Raw genomic sequence first — 23,984 nt, 5'->3', positions numbered from 1 at the left:
TAGCTTAAAACATCAACTGTCATTTATTTGGCTCACAAATTTGAAGTTTTGGCAAGACTCAGCAAAGAAGGCTTGTGTCTGCTCCACATAGATCAGCTGGAGTGACTCGACTGGAGGATCCACTTCCAAGATGACTCACTCACATGACTGGCAAGTTGATGACGCCAGCTAACTGACAACTCAGGCAGAGCTGCGGGGTTGGGGCCTCAGTTCCTTTCCACATGGGCCCCTCCATAGGCTGCTTTGCCTTCCATACGGCTGGTTCCCAAGAGCGAGCATCTCAAGAGAACTAGGTAGAAGCTGCACCGTCATTCATGATCTAGCCTTTTCACATAGTATAACTTCCACTGTAGTCATAGGCCTGCCCAGATTCATGGGGAGAGAACAGTGACTTCACCTGTCTTTGGGAGGAATATCAAAACCACATTGTAAGAAGAGCATGGGGGATGGGAGATGTGCCATCTTGGAAAATTCAATCTATCATATATTAGATCAAACATCAGGGTGATGGTCAGACTTTTACAATTCATGATTATCATGTTAACCTAACTAGGCAGTTTGCCTGTTTTAGCAGAGTCTAGAGCAGAAGTTCTCAAAGGCTGGACCACAGGCTAGTTCTAGCTCCTGACACAAGTTCCATCATACATGGTAAAATGAGAAAAATAAATTTAGCATATAGGCCTATATAAAGTTTAAGGAATTCAACCTAAAGGGTAGAGCCTTACACTGAGATTATAACCTCTCCTCTTTTCTCTTGTCAAAATGTCTTGTATTTTATTAAATATAGTGGTGGTAGATTGCTGTTTTCTTAATGATGTCTCATCAATTCCCTTCCTTTAGTTTTTTTACACTTTTCTAATCAATGAAATACAAAAATCTAAAGAACCATTGTCTAGAAGTTATCATAACACTGAATTTAGCCTTTGCTTGACAATCTCTCAAATAACGTGGAAACTTTCCTGAATTACTAATATAAACTCTTAAACAGTAATTACTGTGTGGATATTAAGAAAAAGTCATGCAGCTACCTGTGTTACAGCTCAAATTCATACCATAAAGGCATTTTAAATCTCCTGTGAATATATGTATAATTTCAATGCAACAATAGGTAACAAGAGGTACTATGTCTCTCCAGATGGACTAAAGTTATAGATCTATAGATATAAAAAAATGTTCAGAGCCTCACATCACAGGAATCTTTCAAGTGAGATCCAGGAATACCTTGGTAATCACCAGGTTCACATGCTTGAAAAATAATGTGGTATTCAAGACGAAGGCTTGGAAATGAAAAGGTTAGAGGAGAAATTATAAATAGAGTCATAATGTTGGTTGTATGCAGCTTATCTGCTGCTTATCTGCTGGAGGGGTAGAAGTTAAAATGGGGTACAAGCAAAATAAGGAGATAAGGATTCAGGAGTTATTTATAAAGATGAACAAGCTGAATAAATGAGTGAGGAGGTAATGAGTTCTATAAATATGGTAGTCCCAAAAGAAAGTTCATTCCACTATTATTTACTGAATACTTACTATCTTACAGGCTCTTAAGATATGAAAAAGACCAAGACAAAGTCCCTACTCTCAAAAAGCTCACACTTCCCATGGGGAGACAAACATGTAAACAATTGAATATAGTATGAGATTATTAGCACTATAGGCATTCCATAGAAAGAAGGATTAGTTCTAACATGGGGCAAAGGAAAAGCTGTGGAGTCGGGAATTAAAGATTACTTCACTAAGGGTCAGGATTGAATTTTGAGTTCCCACACTTAGGGGCAAGATGAAAAAGAGGAGATGGTCAAGGAGTCAGAAAAGCAGTTGATGAGATAGTACAGGAACTATGAAGGCACAGATTTGCCAATATATGGAGTCTTAAGAAGACAGCATTAGCAATGGAACAGAAGCTACAAAAAGTCTAAGGTTAAAGACTGAGAGATGAATAAAGAGGAAGAAAGTTTCATTTTATACAAAAGGGTCTCCAGAAATACCTTGGTCTTATCCAGGAATCTTTGAAATGAAATCCAGGAATCCCTCACTGACCACCAGGATTGTATCACTGGAAAGCAGTATCATATTCAAGATCAGGGCTGGGAAAATACACACATAGAGTAGAAACAGTAAAAATCGCACCTGGCCTTCCCCAAATTATTGCAGTGCTTAAGAGCACTGGACTTCTAGCAATATACTGCATAAAGAGAATGGAGCAAACACAGATCTTCTTTGTACTACTTCATAAACATCCACCGGATCTACCAGAGAAAGGAGTGAGAGTTACTGCCCTATTCTTTTGCTTAAGGCAACCGACACTGAACTACTCATACACAAAAAGATCTCAAAACTTAAAAATTTGGGAGACAAATTATACTAGTATCTCAAAACCATGGTCGAGAAAATGTGAATTGACAAGATACTATTAAATTGTGCATCTCCAAACCCCCTATGAAATATGAGTTTTCAGGGCAGGATAATGAAGAGAAATAAGTCATGAAGAACAGGGAATAAAAGCTTTTTTTTTGCAACATAAAATGATTATACTTGAATACATAACTTCTGTACAACCAAAAATAAAACAGCAGAATGAAATAAATGGGAAGAAATATGCTATTTCACGTGCAATGCATGAAAATCAGAAGACTGACACTCTTCAACATAAATGAGCCCTGAGAAATTAGTACAGAGTAATTATTATTTCAGGAGAAATAAAAACATTCTAAGAAAAATGAGAACATGGAGGAGAAATACAAATGACTATTAATGTGATGATGATCAAACTTGATGTTCTTTGAAATATTACATCAAAGATTAAAAATACAAAACATAATATTTGTACAGTTCTACAAAAGAGGAATTGCTCATTCACAAACAATGGGTAAGTGAACTGATGACGACTGCCTTACATTTAGTGGAATTCTGAATTTTCACTCAAAATGCATATTTTCCTTTTCTTTTGCCCCGGAAGTTTCAATTAACAGGAAATGTCCCAATAAAGTAGTGGGACAAATTTAAAATAATTTACATAGACGCATATTCATTGCAGAGAAACTCTGTAGCAAATACAAAGATCTATTAAGGAAGAATGTGTAATCAATAAATTTACATCTCTTTTACCAACAGAGGTAAAGCTATACAACCAAATTAGAACAAGGGGCTCAAGAAAGGGTTAAAAGAGAAAATAATCTATGATTCCCCCAAAACACTACTTGCATATTATTTATGAACACAACCCAAAAGAATGGGCAGAAAACCCCAAAAACAGATAAAACTGGGGAGTAGAATCAGGAGGAGAAAAGATACTTCCGAAGTAAAAATATTTTACTTTAAAAATTAGTATGTCTCCTAAATTTATTGAAAAATGATTTTTATGACTCAGCTTTTAAAATTTATCCAGTGGTGAGTGAGAATTAGAAACATACGCACTGCACACTTATGGGACCACTGAGATGGAACCCTTAATTCCATCATATTCTCTGGGATAAAAGCCTTTCTTAAAAAAGAAATTTTCTATAAAACTGCCCCAGAAAGTCATAGAGTAGTAGAAGGTTCAGGGACTTTATTAAAGTAGAAAGGAAAAAAGACTTGTTTCCAAATCACCGATGTGAAACCAACTATGATTTTTTAAACGTAAGAAAAACATAAGAGGAGAAAAAAACAGCACGGAGTACAGTTATGATATCTAAATTGCCAAAACTACAGAATAGGGTAAATCTTCTAAATATAAAACTAAACAGAGTTGTGTTCATTAATTTAAATATAGACTATAAAGAAATAAGGGTATTTACTTAAATACCACATCCCACCTTACAGGTGAATTATAATTCGGACATAAGAAGTAATAGTTGTATAACCAGAGGACCCTGATCCAAATGATTCTTATTACTTTCTTGCTCCAGAATGTTATTCCATAAGCTTTCTTTTTAAGATAGGGAAAACAAATGTGTCCTCTGAAAATAACCAAATGTGTCTTTTATCATGAAATTCCTCAATTAAATGGAAATTTCTTGCCTCAATTACACAGAAAATTATTAGATTCTCTAAATAGTCTCCATGCGGTCTTTGTGAGGGAGTCACATCCATGTGTTCTCTAGAAGTAGTACCTGGAAATCACGTGGGTTGCCTTTGGTGTTGCAGAGGCAAGGACAGAGTCTGGACATAAACATCCCGAACAGAATATAACAAAACAAGGGTGATGTGATTTCATATTAAACATTTTTGTAAAACCCACATCTATTTATTAACTTCAATTGGCATGAATAGGTTTTTCTTTATGGACACTAGAAGAAAATGTGGCTTTTTACAAAATATATATATTCAGTAGAAGGTATGTCTTCACTTCTTTTCTGACCATGGCTTAGGTTAGCACAGATTTGGCACTTTTCACCTGACCTGAAAAGAAGCAGATTTTTAAATTACATTTAATAAGCTTGCAATATGAAACAAAATGAAAACAGTTTTTAAAACAGTGGGTACAGAAAAAATCAGTAGTCCTAGACTAAATCAGCCATTAATTAAATCCTGGGCTTGTCTTCTTTTTTTAAAATCTAAAGCTGTAAAGTCACATTTCCCTTATAATCAATATTATTGTTCCTAGTTCTGCCACTGACAAACTTTGAATAAAGTGCCTAACCTCCTTGTCTTCACCTTTTCCATCTGTACAAGGATGGATCATTTCAAAGGTTCCACCTAGATCTAGCATTCTACAATATGAAGGTTCAAGATGCTAGAGCAGGTGGAGGGGATATAACATAGAAGACCTGGAGAAAGAGGCAATTCTTCCTCAAAGGTGAGAAGTGAGAGTGGCAGGATTGTTGGGCCAGTCTAATGGTAGGGGTGGAGTAGAGGAGGAAGATGGGAATAATTCAGTTTATCTTCTCACTCATGTCCTATATTGGTCTCCTTTTCCTTACACCTCCTCTCCCTCCAATCCATTTTAAAAGGAAAGCCAGTTTATTACTAATTAATCCCTCTCCTCTCCTACCTCAAAGTCTTTAATGGTACCCATTGCCCCAAAAATAAAACCCAAATTCCTAAGCTTACATTTCAGTACTTTTCATAAAATGATCGTAAGTTACCTTATTTTCTACTTCCCAATCTTATTTTACACAGACTCAACTATAATCAATGGGGGTTGGGGGTGGGTACTGACCATTTCCTTATTCCCACATTTGAACCTTTCATCATCATACTATGCTCCCATTCTGGAATTTCCTTCCCACTGAACCTTAGTTACCCATCCTTCTGGGCAATTCCTCTTCTTCTATGAAACTTTCCACTTAGGTTTCTCTGAAAATATACAGCACTTAGTTTATCTTTTAGGGTCTGCATATTTTCCTTAACAATTGGATGGTAGGTTCCTTAAAGACAAAGGTGGTGTCAAGCCTCTGTCTCCCCAATGGTACTTAGCAGAGTGCTATGCATATGCTCAGTAGATAACATTTATAGATGGCAAAGGATCGTCCGTCACAATACCTAGACCAGGTTAAATGTATTACGCTTTTAAAGCCCACAGCTCTTTTTGATAAACAAAAAAATCCTCAGTATCTGGTTATCTATATGAAAAAGAATGAAGTTGGACCCCTACCTCACACCATACATGAAAATTTAACTCAAAATGTTATCACAGAACTAAATGTAAGAGAACTGAAACTATAAAATTCTTAGAAGAAAACATAAAAGTACATAAGGATACATCTTTGACCTTGGATTAGACAATGGTTTCTTAGATATGACCCAAAAGCCCAAGCCACAAAAGAAAAAAATAGATAAACTGGACTTCATCAAATTAAAAACTTTTGTGTTTCAAAGGACATGATTAAGAAAATGAAAAGAAAAATCCAAAAAATGGGAGAAAATATTTGCAAATCATGTATCTAATCAGGGACTTGTGCCAGAGTACATAAAGAATCGTTTACAAGTCAACAATAAAAAGATAGCTCAATTTTAAAATGGCAAAGGATTTGAATAGACATTTCTCCAGAGAAGATTTACAAATGCCCAGTAATCACATGAAAAGATGTCTAACATTATTAGTCATTACGGAAATGCAAACCAGAATTACAATGAGATACCATGTCACACTCACTGGGGTGGCTAAAACAAAAAAGACAGACAATAATAAATGTTGGAAAGGATGTGGAGAAATAGAACCCTTATACACTGCTAGTGGGAATGCAAAATGGTGCAGCCACTTTAGAAAACAGTTTGGCAGTTCCTCAAAAGGTTAAACATAGAATTACCATATGACCTAGCAATCTTACTCCTAGGTGTAAACCCAAAAGAAATTAAAATATATGACCACGCAAAAAGTTGTACACAAATGTTCTTAGCAGGATTATTCATGATAGCCAAACAAGGAGAACCAACCCAAATGTCCATCAACAGAAAAATGACAAATAAAATCTGTACCCTTACAATGTCATACTATTCAACCATATAAGGTAATGAAGTATGGATATATGCTACAACATGGATGAATCTCAGAAACATAGTAAGCGAAAGAAGCTAGACACAGAAGGCCACAAAAATTGTATTATTCTATTTATGTGAAATGTACAGAACAGGCAAATCCAAAGAAGAAGAGAGTAGATTAGTGTGACCAGGAGCTGGGAGGAGGGAGGAATGGGATAGTCTGCTAATGGATATAGGGTTTCTTTTCAGGGTAATGAAATGTTCTAAAATTAGAGAATGGTAATAGTTGTACAACTCTATGAATATACTAAAAACCAATGAACTACTCTTTAAAGGGGTGAATTTTTTGGTATGAGAAGTGTATCCCAAAAAAGCTGTTATTAAAAAAAATCTCAGGTATCCTCACTACCAAGCTTCTGATACATGTACCTTCCCATTAACAGGACAGTATTTCCATAATAGGTTTTTTTCCCCAAATATAGAATTAGGGTACTGAAAAGGCTTTTTTCAAATACTGTCATCCTATCTCTGAGGAGGATATATCTCCCTAGTTGAGATTCACTGGTCAAAATCAAAGGGACAGTAAATTTTACAAAATTAAATGACTGATGATGGTTCTAATATTAAGATTAGTAGTAGACATTCCCTATAGAAAGAATTCAGCTATTATTATATTGCTAATATTGAAACTAATATGAAACTAGGGAGCTATGTCATGCATTAGTGCTTGTAACACTTAATGAAGATTTTATAGAGATTGTTAAAATCAGAGTATCTCAGCAACAGCAACATTGAATCTAACTTTCATCTTTTCTGACATCCAAACCATTTTATGCAAAACTTACGTGGTGTAGCCATTTTTGTGAAAATGGGAGTCATAATAATTTCCAGTTGTTCTTTCTGTTCTAAAAGCTCATTAATGGAAGCATCCAAATGGGTTTCCAGCCACTCATTTTTTGCACGGCATGCAGTGATGATGGTATTCTAGAAACAGAAATAGAGAACTTACTTTCCACTTATTTACTGAAAATCAAAATTCTATAGTATCTCTAAAAGCCAGCACTGTCCAACAGAACTTACCACGATGATGGAAATGTTCTATATCTACACTGTCCGATACAGTAGTCATTAGCTATATATAGCTATGGAATACTTGAAATGTAGCTAGTATGACTAAGGAACTGAATCTTAAATTTTATTTAATTTTAATTTACTCAAATTTAAATCGTCATATTTGGCTAGTGGCTACCAAATTGGACCATGCAGCTCTAACATTAGTAGAATGTTAAAATAATAAACTTTATCACAATCTAAGTCATCAAGCCTTGTGCCAGTCTAAGCTCTCTATATAAGTCTTTATTTTCACTGAGCCCTATGAAGAAGATTAGTGTTTGCAAAGGTTGTAAAAGAAGAGGTGGATGATATGAGTTGAGTACAACTCAGACAATGCTGATTCTGGATATTTTATTTCCTCTCAGATGGTTCATAGGAGGAAGAAGTGCAAGAAATGGAAAAAGAGCTCCACATCACTGAAAACCTCACAATCTATATTATAAAACCATCTCATTGCACACATGCAGTATATTACTGATGTCTGATTTAAGATCAGGACTAATCTGGAAAACCTTACACCTAATTTTTTTCCTGCTCTCCCCAGTCCAAACTGGTCTTCTTTTGTCCAAGATAGACTTTCCAATTCCCCTTCCAGGCCCTCCCCATCTGTGGAGAGCCGCTTTCCGGGTTAGGGCCTAGTGGACACGCTGCAGCCTGCTCTAGAGTACACCCCTCCCATCGAGTGAGCCAAGATGGCGCTCACATCCTGCTTCCGCATATGACGCATGAGGCAGCGGTTGCTGCTAGCCTATTGTACACGCTTACGTAGTGCCAGCTTATTGGTTGTGACTATTGTATATAAGAGATTACCCGGGCTAGCCTCGGGGAGACAGCCCACAAGGAGCCGTGCCTGACGGCCGCACAGAGGTTGTTCTCCCACGGGGTATGAGGCCTCGTGTGGGAAATGTAACAGAGAAAGTTTCTTCCTGACTCCAGTAAAAGGCTTGCGCTCACAGCCATTGTGTGCCTCGAGTGTTAGTTTGTCTGTGTCTCTCTCTCTCTCCCTCTGTTCTCCTCGCCGGCCGAGGACAGGACGCGCGGGACAGATCGGAGGGCGCCGGACAAGTGGTGGCCCGTACGGGGACCTCGGCACCAGCGGACTTCCCGCGCCTGATCAGCGTGAGAGGGTGTGTTTCTTTTACGTGAGGGTCAGGGCCCGTGGGTTCTCAGGCGATCCCGGGGACTCGGAAGAGCTCTCCGAGTGGTTAAAGTACAGTGCCGACTGCAAGCATGGGGCAGTCTGGAAGTTCACCTCTGTTAGCTCCTTTAAAAACCCTCCTGAAGCAGAGGGGTATCTCAGTTAAGAAAAACTCCCTACAGAGGTTTCTTGATGATATTGAAACTTTTGCCCCCTGGTTTCCCTCCACCGGCGGCCTCAGTCTACCCTCTTGGATGAAGCTTGGTCGCGATATAGACCGGGCGCGTCAGACGGGCATTTGCTTAGATCCGATTCTAGTCCCTATATGGGAGACCGTCCGCGCGGTCCTTGAACTGGAGTCAGCTACAGGCCTAACTCCGTCTTCCGCCTTGCAAGAGGCGCGGCACGCTCTCCAGGAAGCCCAGTCGGTGTCATCTGCGGCTGGCTCCCATAAAGGCAAGCAGCCAGAGTTGAGTGGTGGTAGCTCGGACACCTCTGCCTCAGAATCGGATAGCGATGACAGTGAGGGAGCGGAAGCGCCTCCATTAATTGATTGGGAGGAGCCTTCCGCCCCACCCACGAGGCCTTCCGCCCCGCCGGCATCTGTCGCCGCGTCACAAAAAACGCCGCAGCTTCCGGTGGGCGGGTTGAGCGGCCCCGCTAAAGGCTCCTACCGGGGGCTCCCCCTAGTGCCCGAATCCGGTAATTTCGCTGATCCGCCTTTGCGGAGCCAGGAACCCCTTGCAGACGGGCCGGGGGAGGGGTATCCACAACTGCTTCCCCCACCAGAGTACCCAGGCCCCTTAGACCCCATATCAATAAAAGATGGGAGGAGGCATTTCTGGAAATGGGTCCCCTCTTTAACCTTTAGACCTTTCGGTGTACTAGGTGGGTATCAACCGCTTAAGCCTGAATCAACCACAGAAATGTTCCCGGTCATTATTAGCCACCAAGGCAACAACCAATATGAGGCATATGATTACAAACTCTTGAAGGAGCTGAGGCAGGCCGTTCATCAGTACGGTCCCAATGCCCCTTATACCTTGAACATGATCGAGAACCTCTCTGCTCTAAATCATACACCCGCAGATATTTTTCAGCTAGCCCGTGCTTGCTTGCCGTCAGGCCGATTCATAGATTGGAAAGCATGGTTTGAGGAGTTAGCTGAAGAGCAGGCCGCAAGGAATGCGGCGGGGAGACGTGGCGGGTGGAATGCTGACATGCTGTTGGGGAGAGGCGCCCATGCCCAGAACCAAACGGGTTTCCCACAAGAGGTCTACGCCCAGATCTTCCGCTGTTTTGTGGGTGCCTGGAAAAAGCTAACAGGTAAGGGAGAGGCTCAGGCCTCACTCAGCAATATACACCAAGGCCCCACAGAACCATTTGCGGATTTTGTAGCCAGGATGCAAACCGCAGCTGAGAGAATCTTCTCAGATCCAGGAGTAGCAGAGACTGTGGTTAAGCAAATGATTTTTGAGCAGTGCAACAAGGAGTGCAAAGTTATCCTGGCACAAAACAGAGCAAAAAATTTGACAGAGTGGGTCAGGCTCTGTAGAGATACTGGCAGCCCTTTAACTAATGCAGGTCTAGCTGCCATGCTAGCTAGCTCCCTACAGGTGGCTACAAAAGGCCCGAGAACCTTAGGGGCAAAGTCTAACGGGTGCTATGGCTGTGGCCAATCAGGGCACTTTAAGAGAGATTGTCCCAATAGACGTCAGCCCCCTGCCACTCAACGGTTTGGCGAACCAGGTGCAGTAACCAGGCCGTGTGGCCGTTGCCACAAAGGCCCTGACCCGGTGCTCAGCTGGGCCAGAGGCTCTGTTTGTGTTTTTCCCCAGGAACCAGGACGTCAACCAGTGTGGGTTCCGGAAAGACTGGTGAGAACCGTGACATCACCTGAAGAAGCCAAGGAACAGCTGTCAGAAACGCCAACGAATATACAACCTGAACCATTAGACCAAGCCTCCGACCCTGCTGATGATGGCGACGACCGACAAGACGATAATAGTAGGACTGACCACCCCGCGGTTGCCCAAAAAGAGGATCGTCTAGGCGTCCAAGAGGCATACCTTACCCGAGACGTGCTACGCCGCCACAATCAGATGCTGAACTTAAATTTCCAGGCCATTCAGAAACTCCTAGCGGAGATAGATGAACTTGGACTAGAAATAGATGGACTCTGGAGAGTTCTCCAGCAGACGTGTGATACCCGATGGTTATTCGGGAGGCTTTGTGTCACCCCGGTTAGGGTGAACTTGACAGAGGAGCAGCAAGATGTCGCCGAGTGGCTCAAGGACACTTATCTCCCCAACTTCACCAATCTCTCCGACCAAGTGAAATCCGACCTTCAGGGACTTGAGAACATTAGGAAATTGAAGCCTGTTAGTTTCGACCTTTCCACACTGGGCGAGACTGTAAAAAATCTGTGGGACCAAGTCACCTCTTGGTTTTCATGGCCCAATCTGACTTCTTGGGTTCTCCTCGCTATAGGATTGTTGGTGGGTTTAGTAATCGTTAAATGCCTGTTAGAACGTTTGTTTCAAGCACAGCAGCGACTGCGCGTTACCGCTATGATGGCTATGTCTTCAACCCATAATACTCCTGACAGTAGCTTCTATATTGATCAATCCCCATCCCAACCACTCGGGGTGGGGCGCTCTGGGGCTAGGTTCGCAGCAAAGTCCATGGCCGTATCCCGGATATAGCATATGACTCCAGCAGTCTTAAATTTTGTCTCAGGCGAGTCTCTTAGGTGGAGTTCCAGTTGTGGCCAGACTGGACTCTGGCCATTGCACAGAGACGCCTAGTGACGTCCTTGACGCTGATTGCCACTCTCCTGCCCCAACCGTCTTTCCCCAGTTGCGAGGTAAAGTACTGCACGGAGAGTCACGTTGTTTCCAGCTCACGGGCTCTCCGGTCTCTATATGAGGTAAGCATTCTGGTCGGTGCCAGAGGTTCCGCCGTAAAATGGCAGGGGCCTAGTCCAGACTCCCCAAAGCACCAAAACATGTAGTGGGTCACTCAGGCCCACGGGAGTACACTCATCAATGGAGACACTGGGTTGAAATAAATAAAAAGGGGGAGATGTGGAGAGCCGCTTTCCGGGTTAGGGCCTAGTGGACACGCTGCAGCCTGCTCTAGAGTACACCCCTCCCATCGAGTGAGCCAAGATGGCGCTCACATCCTGCTTCCGCATATGACGCATGAGGCAGCGGTTGCTGCTAGCCTATTGTACACGCTTACGTAGTGCCAGCTTATTGGTTGTGACTATTGTATATAAGAGATTACCCGGGCTAGCCTCGGGGAGACAGCCCACAAGGAGCCGTGCCTGACGGCCGCACAGAGGTTGTTCTCCCACGGGGTATGAGGCCTCGTGTGGGAAATGTAACAGAGAAAGTTTCTTCCTGACTCCAGTAAAAGGCTTGCGCTCACAGCCATTGTGTGCCTCGAGTGTTAGTTTGTCTGTGTCTCTCTCTCTCTCCCTCTGTTCTCCTCGCCGGCCGAGGACAGGACGCGCGGGACAGATCGGAGGGCGCCGGACACCCATCCTCCTCACCACAAAAGGAGTGGGAAAGTAAGAGTGAAGGTGAAGGAGATCAAAAGCAAAAGAGGAAAGAAGAATTACAAGACTGTCCTTGGGAGTATTCATATTTCTGACCACTTTGAAACTCAGAAAAACTGAAAGTAAGAGATTAAGCAATTTGCCAAGGCCCTACTTCTGATCAATGCAGAACTAGGACTATAACCTCGATTTTTGCTTCCTAAACAAATGTTCTTTCCATTCCAACTTGCTGACTTCAAAACTAAGTGACTGTCGTCCTTTTACCTCTTTATGGCCATTATATAGCATTTAAAGATTTCTCTATTCATGAGGATAGATATAACATTCCCAGTAATAGGAGCTAGGAATAAATTTTCTATAATGAAAAAAAATTAATACATACTCAGTAAAAGAGAAGATGAACATATATAGAATTAAACTTTTTTCTGCATATATTTCTTCTTTACCTGAGTTTGGTTGATTAGTTGGTAGCCAGTGGTTTTTTACCAGGAATTGTTAGTATCTCTAAGGTAGGTAGACGCAAGGTCAGTTGAAAAATAATTATTGGCAGGACAGAAAAGCTGGCTGGAGCTCAGGTGTAGCTTAACTTTTTCCTCACCATTTTAAATGCAAACAGCACATAATTGAGCTTTTCATTCATCCCAGCTTTGTTGGGATATATAAATGGATTCAAAGGAAACATTTATTGAATAGATTAATTGCAGTGAAATATATAAAACAAAAAAAATCCTAAAAATTGGATTACTGATAAAACTACAATCATAGTAGGGAACTTTAATATGCCTCTTTCAGAATTTGATAGATTAGGTAAGCCACAAATTGTTAAGAACATAGAAGATTTGAATATGTAAGTCAACAAGCTTAAGCTTAGAGAACTTTGTACTTTAAAAAGAATTTTCTTGGTCACTATCAAAATTGTAATAATTTCAATATTATAGATTTATAAATCATATATTCTCTGACAGAAAATTTAGTGGAATTAGAAATTACTAACAAATATTTGACTATCTGGAAGTAAAAAGCACACCAAGGTCAAAATGGAAATTAAAACAGAGAGTGCGGGTACAAAATAGCAGAGTAGGAAAGTGTACAAATCATTCCCTCTACTACAGATATGAAAAAAGTGGAAAAAAGAGAATGGTACTAACTAAGTGGTAACCCTGAAACCAGAAAGAACATTGAGAAAAACTATAGGAGGGCCAGAGGGGCATTTCCTAGTCTGGTAAATCCCTGAGGGCACAGAATAGATCCTGGCTTTGGATTAAGCCCTCTCCACAGAAGCTTCTGGCCTCACACAGCATCTAACAGGACTTAAAGATCTAGTGCACTTTTTCATTGGCTGGTTTCTTCTTCCTCTTTCTTGTGTTGTTAAGTCTGGCTTATCCCAGAGGGACCAGGGCAGATGCTAGCCTCAGTTTTTCTCAGAAGTCTTCTGGCCTTACAATAGCATGTACGGGGACAAAAAGAACTTTCTGTTTTTGGTTTTGTTTTTCAGTTGGATGGTTTTTTCTTTTTCTTTGTTTTATATTTTTGGCTGTGGTGGATCCCTAAGAGATGAACAGGGGTGCTGGACAAGATATCAGTCTCAAAAGCAACAGCTTCTGACTTCCCACCAGCACATAACAAGAGATCTGAAGAGGTGTATACTTTCCTTTTTTCTTGGTGTGTGTGTGAGAGGGGGGCGCTTTGTCAGTTTGTACTTTTTTCTCTTTTTTTCCCTCTCTCTCTCCGTCTCTTTCATTCCTTCCTTTAGCTTTCCTTCTTTTTTTCCTTCTTATTCTTAGTCTAGCAGGCTGATAAGATAGAGAATTAAATTTCCAGAATGACCACAACATAATACTCAAAACATCGAGTTCTCACAAAAAAATTACAAAATATACAAGGATAAATGGAAGTAGGGAGCAGTCAGAGGGAAAAAAAGAATCTGACAGAAAATGTTCTGGAGGAAGTGTAGTCTCTGGAATTACTAATCAAAGACCTTAGAACAACTCTCATAAATAGGATCAATGAACTAAAGGAAAACATGGACAAAGAACTAAAGGAAATCAGGAAAGCAATATGCAAACAAATGAGAATTTCAATAATATAACAGAAATTATAAAGAAGCACCAAATGGAAATTCTAGAATTCAAAAGTAAAATAACTGAAGTGAAAAAGTCGATAGAGTGGTTCAAGAGCAGGTTGGAGGGGCCAGAAGAAAGGATAAAAAAAACTCAGAGATGAAACTATTGAAATTGCTCAGGCTGAGGAGCAGAAAGAAAAAAGAATGGGAAAAAAAAAAAAATGAACAGAGCCTGAGGAAACTGGGGGACACCATAAAGTGTACCAAGATTGTGTATCATAGGTGTCACAGAATGAGAAGAGACAGAAAGGGCCATACAAAATGTTTGAAGAAATACTGGCAGAAAACTTCCCAAGTCTGATGAAAGATATGAATGTACAAACCCAAGATGCTCAATGAATGCCAAGCATGATGAGCCCGAGCAGCTCTTCACTGAGTCACATTATTGTCAAACTGTCCAATGCCAAGGAAAAAGACAGAATCCTATAACAGCAAGAAAGAAGTGACATGTCACATGTAAGTGATCCTTAATAAGATTAACATCTGATTTCTCAATAGAAATCACAGAGGCCAGAAGGCAGTGGGAGGACATATTTAAAGTGCTAAAAGAAAAAACCTATTACCCAAGAATAATATATCTGTCAAGCTGTCTGTCAAAAATGAGGGAGAAAATAAAACACTTCTGGACAAAAAAAAAAAAAAAAAACCGGGGGCGGTCATTACCACTAGGACTATTTTACAGGAAATGCTAAAGGTAGTCCTCCATGTGGAGAGGAAAGGACACTAGCTAGTATCTCGGTGCTGGATGAAGAATTAAAGATCTCCAGAGTTAAGTAACAACATGGGTAAATATAAAAGACAGTATGGTTTATTTTTCATTTGTAATGCTGAATTTTTTACTTGTTAAAAGGCTTAAAATTTAAAAGCATTAAAAACAAGCATAAATCTTTGTTACTGGGCACACAATGCATAAAGATGTAATTTGTGACAAGAACAACATAAAAGGGAGGGAGAGATAGACACAAGTAATATGTATGTGTAGGCTACTGAAGTCAAGTTGTAATCAATACAAACTAAATTGGAATAGATTTAATTTGCTAAATGTAATCCCCATGGAAACCAGAAAGAAAATATCTAAAAAACTGACACAAAAGGAAATGATATGTGATTCAAAATGCCTCATTATAAAAGATCATCTAAATAAAAAGGAAAGCTGTAATGGAGGAAAAGTGGGACAAAAAGGTATAAGACTTACAAAAACAATTAACAAAATGGGAGAAGTAAATTTTGCCATACCATTAATTTCTTTAAATGTAAATGGATTAAACTCTCCAATAAAAAGGAAGAGATTGGCAAAATGGATAAAGAAACATGACCCAACTATATGCTGTTTACAAGAGACCCATCTTAAATCTATAGATACAAATAGGTTGAAAGTGAAAGGGTGGAAAAAAATATTTCCTGCAAATAGCAATCAAAAGAAGGGGGGTAGCTATATTAATATCAGACAAAATAGGAAGTCAAAAACTGTTACAAGAGACAAAGAAAGACATTATATACTTATAAAAGGGTCAATTCCACAGGAAAACCTAACAATTATAAACAAATATGCACTAACAGCAGAGCACCAAAATATATGAAGCAAACACTGACAGAATTAAAAGGAGAAATAGACAGTTCTACTGTAATAGTTGGAAATTTTAGCACATCACTGTCAATACTGGATAAAACACCTAAACAGAAGATCAATAAGGAAATAAAGCTGAAAACTATACACCAACTAATCTAACCAACATATAGATAGTAGAATACACATTCTTTTCAAATGCATATGGATCATTCTCTAGGAAAGGACATAATTTAGGGCACAAGAGAAGTCTGAATAAATTTTAAACTATTGAAATTATAAATATTAACCTCTCTGACCACAACAGAATGAAACTAGAATTCAGAAAAATTAGAAAATTTACAAATATGTGGAAATTAAACAGCATGTTCTTAAATGACTGACCAATGGGTTAAAGAAGAAATGATATGGAAAATTTGAAAATACATAGAGACAAATGAAAACAAAGACACAGCATACCAAAGCATATGTGATGCAGCAAAGGCAGTGCTCAGAGGGAAATTTATAACTATAAATGCCTATATTAAAAAATAAGAAAGACCTCAAATTAATGACCTAACTTTACATCTTGAGAAACTAGAAAAACTAGAGCAAAGTAAGCTCAAAGTTAGGGGAAAAAGGAAAATAATTATGATGAGAGCAGACAGAGCTAGAATCTAGAATGTAGGTTACCATGGGATAGACTGAGGGTAGAGAAAGGGGAGCTGATGCTTAATTTGTGCAGAATTTCTATTTAGGTATATTGTAAATGATTAGAAATGGATAATGGTGACAGTAGCATATCATGGGGAAGTGTTAATAACAGCACTGAATTATGTTGGTTAATGTCATTTAATGGAAAAGTTTGGGCTGTGTGTGTTACTAGAAGGAAAGTTAGAAGATAAAACTTGGGAATGTTAGAAGATAAAACACAGTTAACCCTGTAGTGGAAAATGGGCTGTGGTAATAGCATAACTATAAGAATGTTCTTTCATGAATTATAACAAATGTACACTATTAATAGGTATTAATGATAGGGTGGTATGCGGAAAAATATAAACCTAATGTAAACTATGGACTATAGTTAACAGTAATATTTTAATATTCTCTCATTAATTGTAACAAAGGTACCACACTAATGAAAAGTCAGTAATAGGGGGGTATATGGGAATGTTGTATTTTTTTATATGACTGTTCTGTAAACCTACAATATCTCTAATTTAAAAATATATATAACCATAATTTTTCAAAAAACAATATGCTAAGTGAAGGAAACCAGAAAAAAACAAAAACAAATAAAGATTAGAGCAGAAATAAATGAAATGAGGAAGAGATAAACAATTGAAAAATAAACCAAAAGTTGGTTGTTAGGAAAAAAAAAACTAAAACAACTCACAAACCTTTAGCTAAACTGACAAAGAAAAAAGAGAATAGATGCAAATAACTAAAATCAGAAAGGAAAATGGTCATATCACTACTGACATTACAGCAATAAAAAGATTATAGGAGAATACTATGAACAATTGTATGCCAATAAACTAGATAATCTAGATGAAATGGAAAATTCCTAGAAATACAATTACCCAAATTGATTCAAGAAGAAATAGAATACATCAGCAAACCTATAGCAAATTCTGAGACTGAATCAATAATCAAAAACCCTCCATGACGGAGAGAAAAGGACAGAGAGAAAATTCAGAAAAATAATGGCTGAAGATTTACCAAATTTAATGAAAGATGTATATACAAATCCAAAATGCTCAACGAACTCCAAATAAGATAAGTCCAAACAGACACACACTATGGCATATTATAATCAAACTGTCAAATGCCAACAATGAAGGGAGATTTCTGAAAGCTGCAAGAGATGAGCAACACATCACATACAAGGGAATCACAGCAAGATTAAGCTCCAATTTCTCATCAGAAACCATGGAGGCAAGAAGTTAGTGTGATGACATATTTAATATGCTAAAGACACAAAACTGCCAACCAAGAATTCTATATCTGGCAAAACTGTCTTTCAAAAATGAGGGAGAGATTAACACATTCCCACATAAACAAAAGCTGAGGGAGTTCATCATCATTAGACTGGTCCTAAAAGAGATGCTAAAGAGAATTCTGCAGGTTGAAAAGAGAGGACAATAGACATTAGATCAAAGCTGCTTGAAGAAATAAAGATTTCTAGTGAGGGTGATAATATCGGTTAATATAAATGCCACTACTGTTGTATTTTTGGTTTGTAACTCCACTTTTTACTTCCTACAATATTTAAAAGGCAAATGCATGAAATACAATAGCAAATCAGTGGTCTGGAACTCATATCACATAAACATAATTTGTGACAAGAATTACATAAAGGAAGGGGGATGGAGGAGTATAGAACATAGATTGTACATACTATTTTTAAATTCAATTTTATTGAGATATATTCAAATACCATACAACCATCCAAAGTGTACAATCAGTTGTTCACAGTATCATTATATATTTGTGCATTCATTACCACAAATAATTTTTGAACATTTTCATTACCACACAAAAAAAGAACAAGAATAAAAATTAAAGTAAAAAAGAACACCCAAAACATCCCATCTCCCCCATCCCTCCCTATTATTCATTCACTTTTTGTCCCCATTTCTCTACTCATTTGTCCATATACTGGATAAAGGGAGTGTGAGCCACAAGGTTTTCACAATCACACGTTCACACAGTGTAAGCTACATAGTTACACAATCATCTTCAAGAATAAAGGCTACTGGGTTGCAGTTCAACAGTTTCAGGCATTTTCTTCTAGCTATTCCAATACACTAAAAACTAAAAACAGTTATCTATATAACACATAAGAATAACCTCCAGAATATCCTCGACTCCATTTGAAATCTCTCAGCCACTGAAACTTTATTTTGTTTCATTTCTCTTCGCCCTTTGGTCAAGAATGCTTTCTCAATCCCTCAATGCTGGGTCCAGGTTCATCTCCTGGAGTCATATCCCACGTTGCCAGGGAGATTTACACCCCTGGGAGTCATGCCCTATGTAGTGGGGAGGGCAGTGAGTTTACCTGCAGAGTTAGCTTAGAGAGAGAGGCCACATCTGAGCAACAAAAGAGGTCCTTTTATATATTTATAAGAAGGCTTAGCCTCTCCTCTGCAGCAACAAGTCTCATAAGGGCAAGCCCCAAAATTGAGGGCTCAGCCTTCTAAACTGGTAGTCCCCAATGCTTGTGAGAATATTGGTAATTCCCCAGGTGGGGAAGTTTAATATTTTCACATTTTTCCTCAGTCCCTCAAGGGGGCTTTGTAAATATATTTTATTCTCTGCCAAATTACTCTGGGTTGTATCAGAGTAACATTAACCTATACAATCCAACCAGATCTCATTCCCTATTCAAAGTTTCATGTAATTATGATGTTTGAATGAACTGACCATACAAGTTCAATCATATAGTGTGCTACAGAAAATACAGACTTTGCACCAAACACCTCTTCCTTTGGTTTCACACAGAAGTTGAAGTTTCAAAACACCTTTCCCGATATAATCACATAGTTATGTATTCACCACCCACAATATAAATGAGGACATTTCCATTTCTTCTGCAAAGAAAGAGGAAAAGGAGGAAAAAAAAAAAAGATGACTAAAAAAATAAATAAAAGAAAAATTAAACTAAATTAAAAGTTCAGACAACACCAATGTCAAGAGTCCCATACCTCTCCCCTATATCCCTCTCTCACAGATACCCAGCTTTGGTATGTTGCCTCCATTACAATTAATGGAAGCATATTAAAATGTCACTGTTCACTATAGACTCTGGTTTGCATTGATTTTATTTTCCCAAATACCATCCCATTTCCAACATTTTACAAAGTTGACATTCATTTGTTCTCTCCATGCAAAAACATTCTCATGTTTGTACATCTAATCGCAACCATTGACCACTCTAGGTTTCACTAAGTCACACAATTCCAGTCTTCATCTTCCATCTTTCCTTCCAGTGTCATACCTTCTCCTAACCTTCCTCTTTCAATGATACTCACAGTCATCTTTGTTCAGTATACTTACAATATTGTGCTACTATCACAGAGTATTGTGCTATCCATTTCTGGATCTATGCAATCAGTCCTCTTGAACATTCTATACTCCTTCAGCATCAAATGCCCAATCTCTATCATCTTCCTATCTCCTGATATCTTCATTTCTACACTCTTCTCCAAATCTCTCTTTCCTATCTTTTCCTCTCTGTCTGTAGCACACCCTTTAGAATTTATTGTAGAGGAGGTCTCCTGTTCATGAATTCTCTCAGTATCTGTTTATCTGTAAATATTTAAAACTCTCCCTCATTTTTGAAGGACAGTTTTGCCAGATAAAGGATTCTTGGTTGGCAGTTTTTCCTCTTTCAGTATCTTGAATATATCATGCCACTGCATTCTCCCTCCATGGTTGCTGCTGAGAGATACACACTTAGTCTTATTGACCTTCTCTTGTATGTGATGTATTGTTTCACTCTTGCTGCTTTCAGAATTCCCTCTTGTCTTTGACATTTGAAAATACAATTATTAAGTGTCCTGGAGTAGGTCTATTTGGATCAATTCTGCTTGGGGAATGCTGTACTTCTTGGACTTGTAACTTTATGTCTTTCATAAGAGTTGGGAAATTTTCATTGATTGTTTCCTCTGTTATGCTTTCTGCCTCCTTTCTACTCTCTTCTCCTTCTGAGACACCTATAACACATATATTCATGAGCTTCATGTCTTTCAGATCCCTGAGACCCTTCTTCTTCCTATCTGTTCTTTTGTGTGTAGGATTTCAGATGTTCTGTCTTCTAGTTCACTGATCCTTTCTTCTGCCTCTCCAAGTCTGCTGTTGTATGTCTCCATCATGATTTTCATCTCTTCTATTGTGCCTTTCATTCCCGTAAGTTCTGCCATTTGTTTTTTCAAGTTTACGAACTCTTCCTTATGGTCACACAGTGTCTTCTTTACATACTTCATCTCTTTTATCACATTTTCTTTCAACTCATTGATTTGATTCAGAAGATTTATTTGAACATATTTAATTAGTTGTTTCAACTCCTGAATTTCAGTTGAGGTGTTAGTTTGTTTCTTTGAATGGACCATATCTTCATGTTTCTTGGTGTAGCTAATGGTTTTTGCTGTCTAGGCATCTGATTTTCTTCATTAGTTTATTCTGGAGGTGGTTTTCTCTCTTTTTCTCAGGTTTTCTTTGCTCTGTCTTTTCTTTGTTTCTCTCCCTGGCCAGTTGTCAGATTAGCTCCACCACCCAGTCTTCCCCCTAGAATCAGGCGCCACTGTGGTCTGCCACAGGGATGGAAGGTAGGCACTGGACAACCCAGCAAGTTCACTGTGTTTGGTAATACAAATCTGCTGGATTCCAGTGGTGCTCTGCTTTCCGCTGGCCAGCAAGACCTGGGTTTGTTTTAGAGCCTTGCTTTAATAGTTGGGTCTTCCATATTTATCAGCCAAAACAGGGTCAGGTTTCCATACAGGGCATGTAGGCCATCTCCTGTCATCTTAAGAAAGGGTCTGGAGCATCTTTTTAAAAGTTTTTCAATTCCCTGCACCTTCTGGACTGTCCAGGAGATGGCATTGTTCGGTAACTTAATTGTCCTCCCAAGTTGCTTTGCCTCCAGACACAGGCTGTGTCTACATAGGTGAGCTGAAACTGTGGGATTCCTATGCCCTCACTTTGCCAGCCAAAATCTGGCTCAATGTGGGGGTCCACCCATGGCAAAGTACTCCCTCAGCTGACCCAGTACTCCAGCTTTCCCCCAGGTAAGGAAATGGCCACTGGCTGCTCATTCCCTCAAGGGTGGAGGAAGGGCTTTCAAACCCAGGGCTGGAAACACAGTATCTGTCCACATTTTCTCAGTCTGTTTGTCCCTCACTGACCTGGGCCTTGAAATGCCCTCCCCTGTCTCCCAGGTCTTCAAACCATGGGGGTATGTCTCACTGCTGTTAGAGATTTTGTAGTCTGTGTCTGTGGTGGGAGGGGTCCCATCTGTTGATCCTACGCCTTTCCCACATGAGACCGAGTGAGGAGGCAGGGAGAGGACTGGCTGGTCCAGGACAGAAGATTCCTACCTGATATTCTTCTCTTTCTTCAATTCAGCACTTGCAGGGTCCTTCTCCAGTCTATATCCTCTTCCAGAGTTTCAAATAATTTGGAATTGTCCTTTTTTTTCATTGCATCTCTGGAGAGAAGTTTTCAGTAGCTATTTACTTTGCCATGTTGATGACATCACCCTGCACATACTATTAAAATTAAGTTGTTATCAAAGCAAATGAGAATGTTACACATTCAGAATATTAAATTTAAACCCAACAGTAAGAAAATATCAGAAAATATACAAACTTATAGAGATAGAAATTAGAGTACAGTTTATCAGGGGCTGGGGGTAGGTGGAATGGGGGGTTATTGCATAATGGGTGTGGGTTCCTATATGGGTAGATTGGAAAGTTTTAGTAATGGAAGGTAGTGAGGGTATTGTGAATGGGATTAATCCCATCCGGTAGTATTAGGAGTAGTTGAGATGGGAAAGTTTTATGTTGTATATATCTTCTCCACACCAAAATCCCAAAATAAAGAGCAACAAAAGAGACAATGACAATTAAATGCAATACTTGATCTTAGATGGGATCAAGGAAGGAGAAAAAGCTCAAAGGAACATTATGGGGACAGATGAACAAATTGGAATATAGATAGCTTTAAATAAATGTTAAATTTCTTGGACTTGGTAACTGCACTTAAGGTGGTTACATAAGTGAATATCCTTTTCTTAGGAAATGTACATGACAGTACTAAGTGCTCACACAGCATGATGTATACAATCTTCAGTCATGGATGCATGGATGGATGAAGGGATGAATGGATAAATGGATAGATAGACTGATATTATATGGCAATTATGGGCAAAATGTTAAAATTGGTGGATCTGGGTATCTCAGGGGGGGAGAGGTATTTTTGAAGTTCTCTATATGAAGTTTGTATTATTTCTGTAAGTGCCCTGTAAGTTTGAAAGTATTTCAAAATATAAAGTTAAAAACAAAAACAAACAAACAAACAAAAAACCCTTCCACCAAAGAAAAGTCCAAGACCAGACAGCTTCACTGGTGAATTCTACCAAACATTCAAAGAAAAAATCATACCAATCCTTCTAAAATTCTTTCAAAGAATTCAAGAGAAGAGAACACTTCCTAATTCATTCTATGAGGCCAGCATTACTCTGATACCAAAGTCTGGTAAAGACATTTCAAGACAAGAAAATTACAGACCAATTTCCCTTGTGAATATAAATACAAAATCCTTAACAAAATACTAAGCAAAGCAAATCCAATAGTATATTAAGAAGATTATACCCCATGATCAACGTTGATTCATCCTAGAAATGCCAGGGTGATTCCACATGCAAAAATCAATTTAATACATTATAGAAAGAAGGAAAAACTACATAATTATCTCCATAGATGCAGAAAAGCCATAAAATCCAGCACCACTTCTTGATAAAAGAATTCAGAAAAGTAGGAATAAAATGAACTTTCTCAACATGATAAAGGTCATTTATGAAAACCCGGCAGCTAACGTAATACTCAATGGTGAAAGACTTAAAGATTTCCCCCTAAAATCAGGAACAAGACAAGGATGCCTCCTTTCACCACTGTTAGTCAATATTGTACTAGAAGTTCTTGCCAGAGCAATTAGGCAAGAAATAATAAAAGGTATCCAAATTGGAAAGGAGAGTGCTGAACTATCTCTATTTGCAGATGACAGGATCTTATATAGAGAATATTCAAAGGAATCCACAAGAAAACTATCAGAGCTAATATGAATTCAGTGATGTGGCAGAGTACAGGATCAACACACAAAAAACAATTGTGTTACTAGCATTGAACAATTGAAGAGGAAATTAAGAAAATTCCATCTACAATAGTAACTAAAAGAATCAAAATCTAGGAATACATTTGAGATACAATTTTATATACTGTATATGCAAGTACAATTATATATGTATATGATGTTATAAATATGTAACTGTATATATTCACAATTTTATATGTAAAAATGTTTACTAAGGATACAAAAGACA

At 38.7% G+C, this 23,984-nt stretch overlaps 1 protein-coding gene across 4 annotated transcripts in view; it reads right to left on the bottom strand.

Annotated features, from left to right (window-relative positions):
• Positions 1-23,984, bottom strand: part of ANKRD45 (ankyrin repeat domain 45) — a 94,736-nt gene continuing 70,752 nt past the window's right edge. The window contains exons 5-7 of one of the 4 annotated variants that reach the window (XR_005215162.1): positions 7,248-7,386; positions 4,092-4,380; positions 1-2,084 (exon numbers count right to left, since the gene is read on the bottom strand). Coding sequence is in view for 1 of the 4 variants with exons in the window: in XM_037825326.1 (XP_037681254.1) it covers positions 4,346-4,380; positions 7,248-7,386 (174 nt within the window). In the remaining 3 variants the exon portion in view is untranslated. Of the gene's footprint in view, positions 4,381-7,247; positions 7,387-23,984 lie in introns of all 4 variants that reach the window. The other 3 variants (XR_005215163.1, XR_005215164.1, XM_037825326.1) reach the window with 3 other exon arrangements.

This window comes from Choloepus didactylus, chromosome 2 (assembly GCF_015220235.1).
Source record: "Choloepus didactylus isolate mChoDid1 chromosome 2, mChoDid1.pri, whole genome shotgun sequence".
Classification (NCBI taxonomy): Eukaryota; Metazoa; Chordata; class Mammalia; order Pilosa; family Megalonychidae; genus Choloepus; species Choloepus didactylus.
Note: the sequence above shows the minus strand (reverse complement) of the source record. Positions and strands in the feature narration are given on the sequence as shown.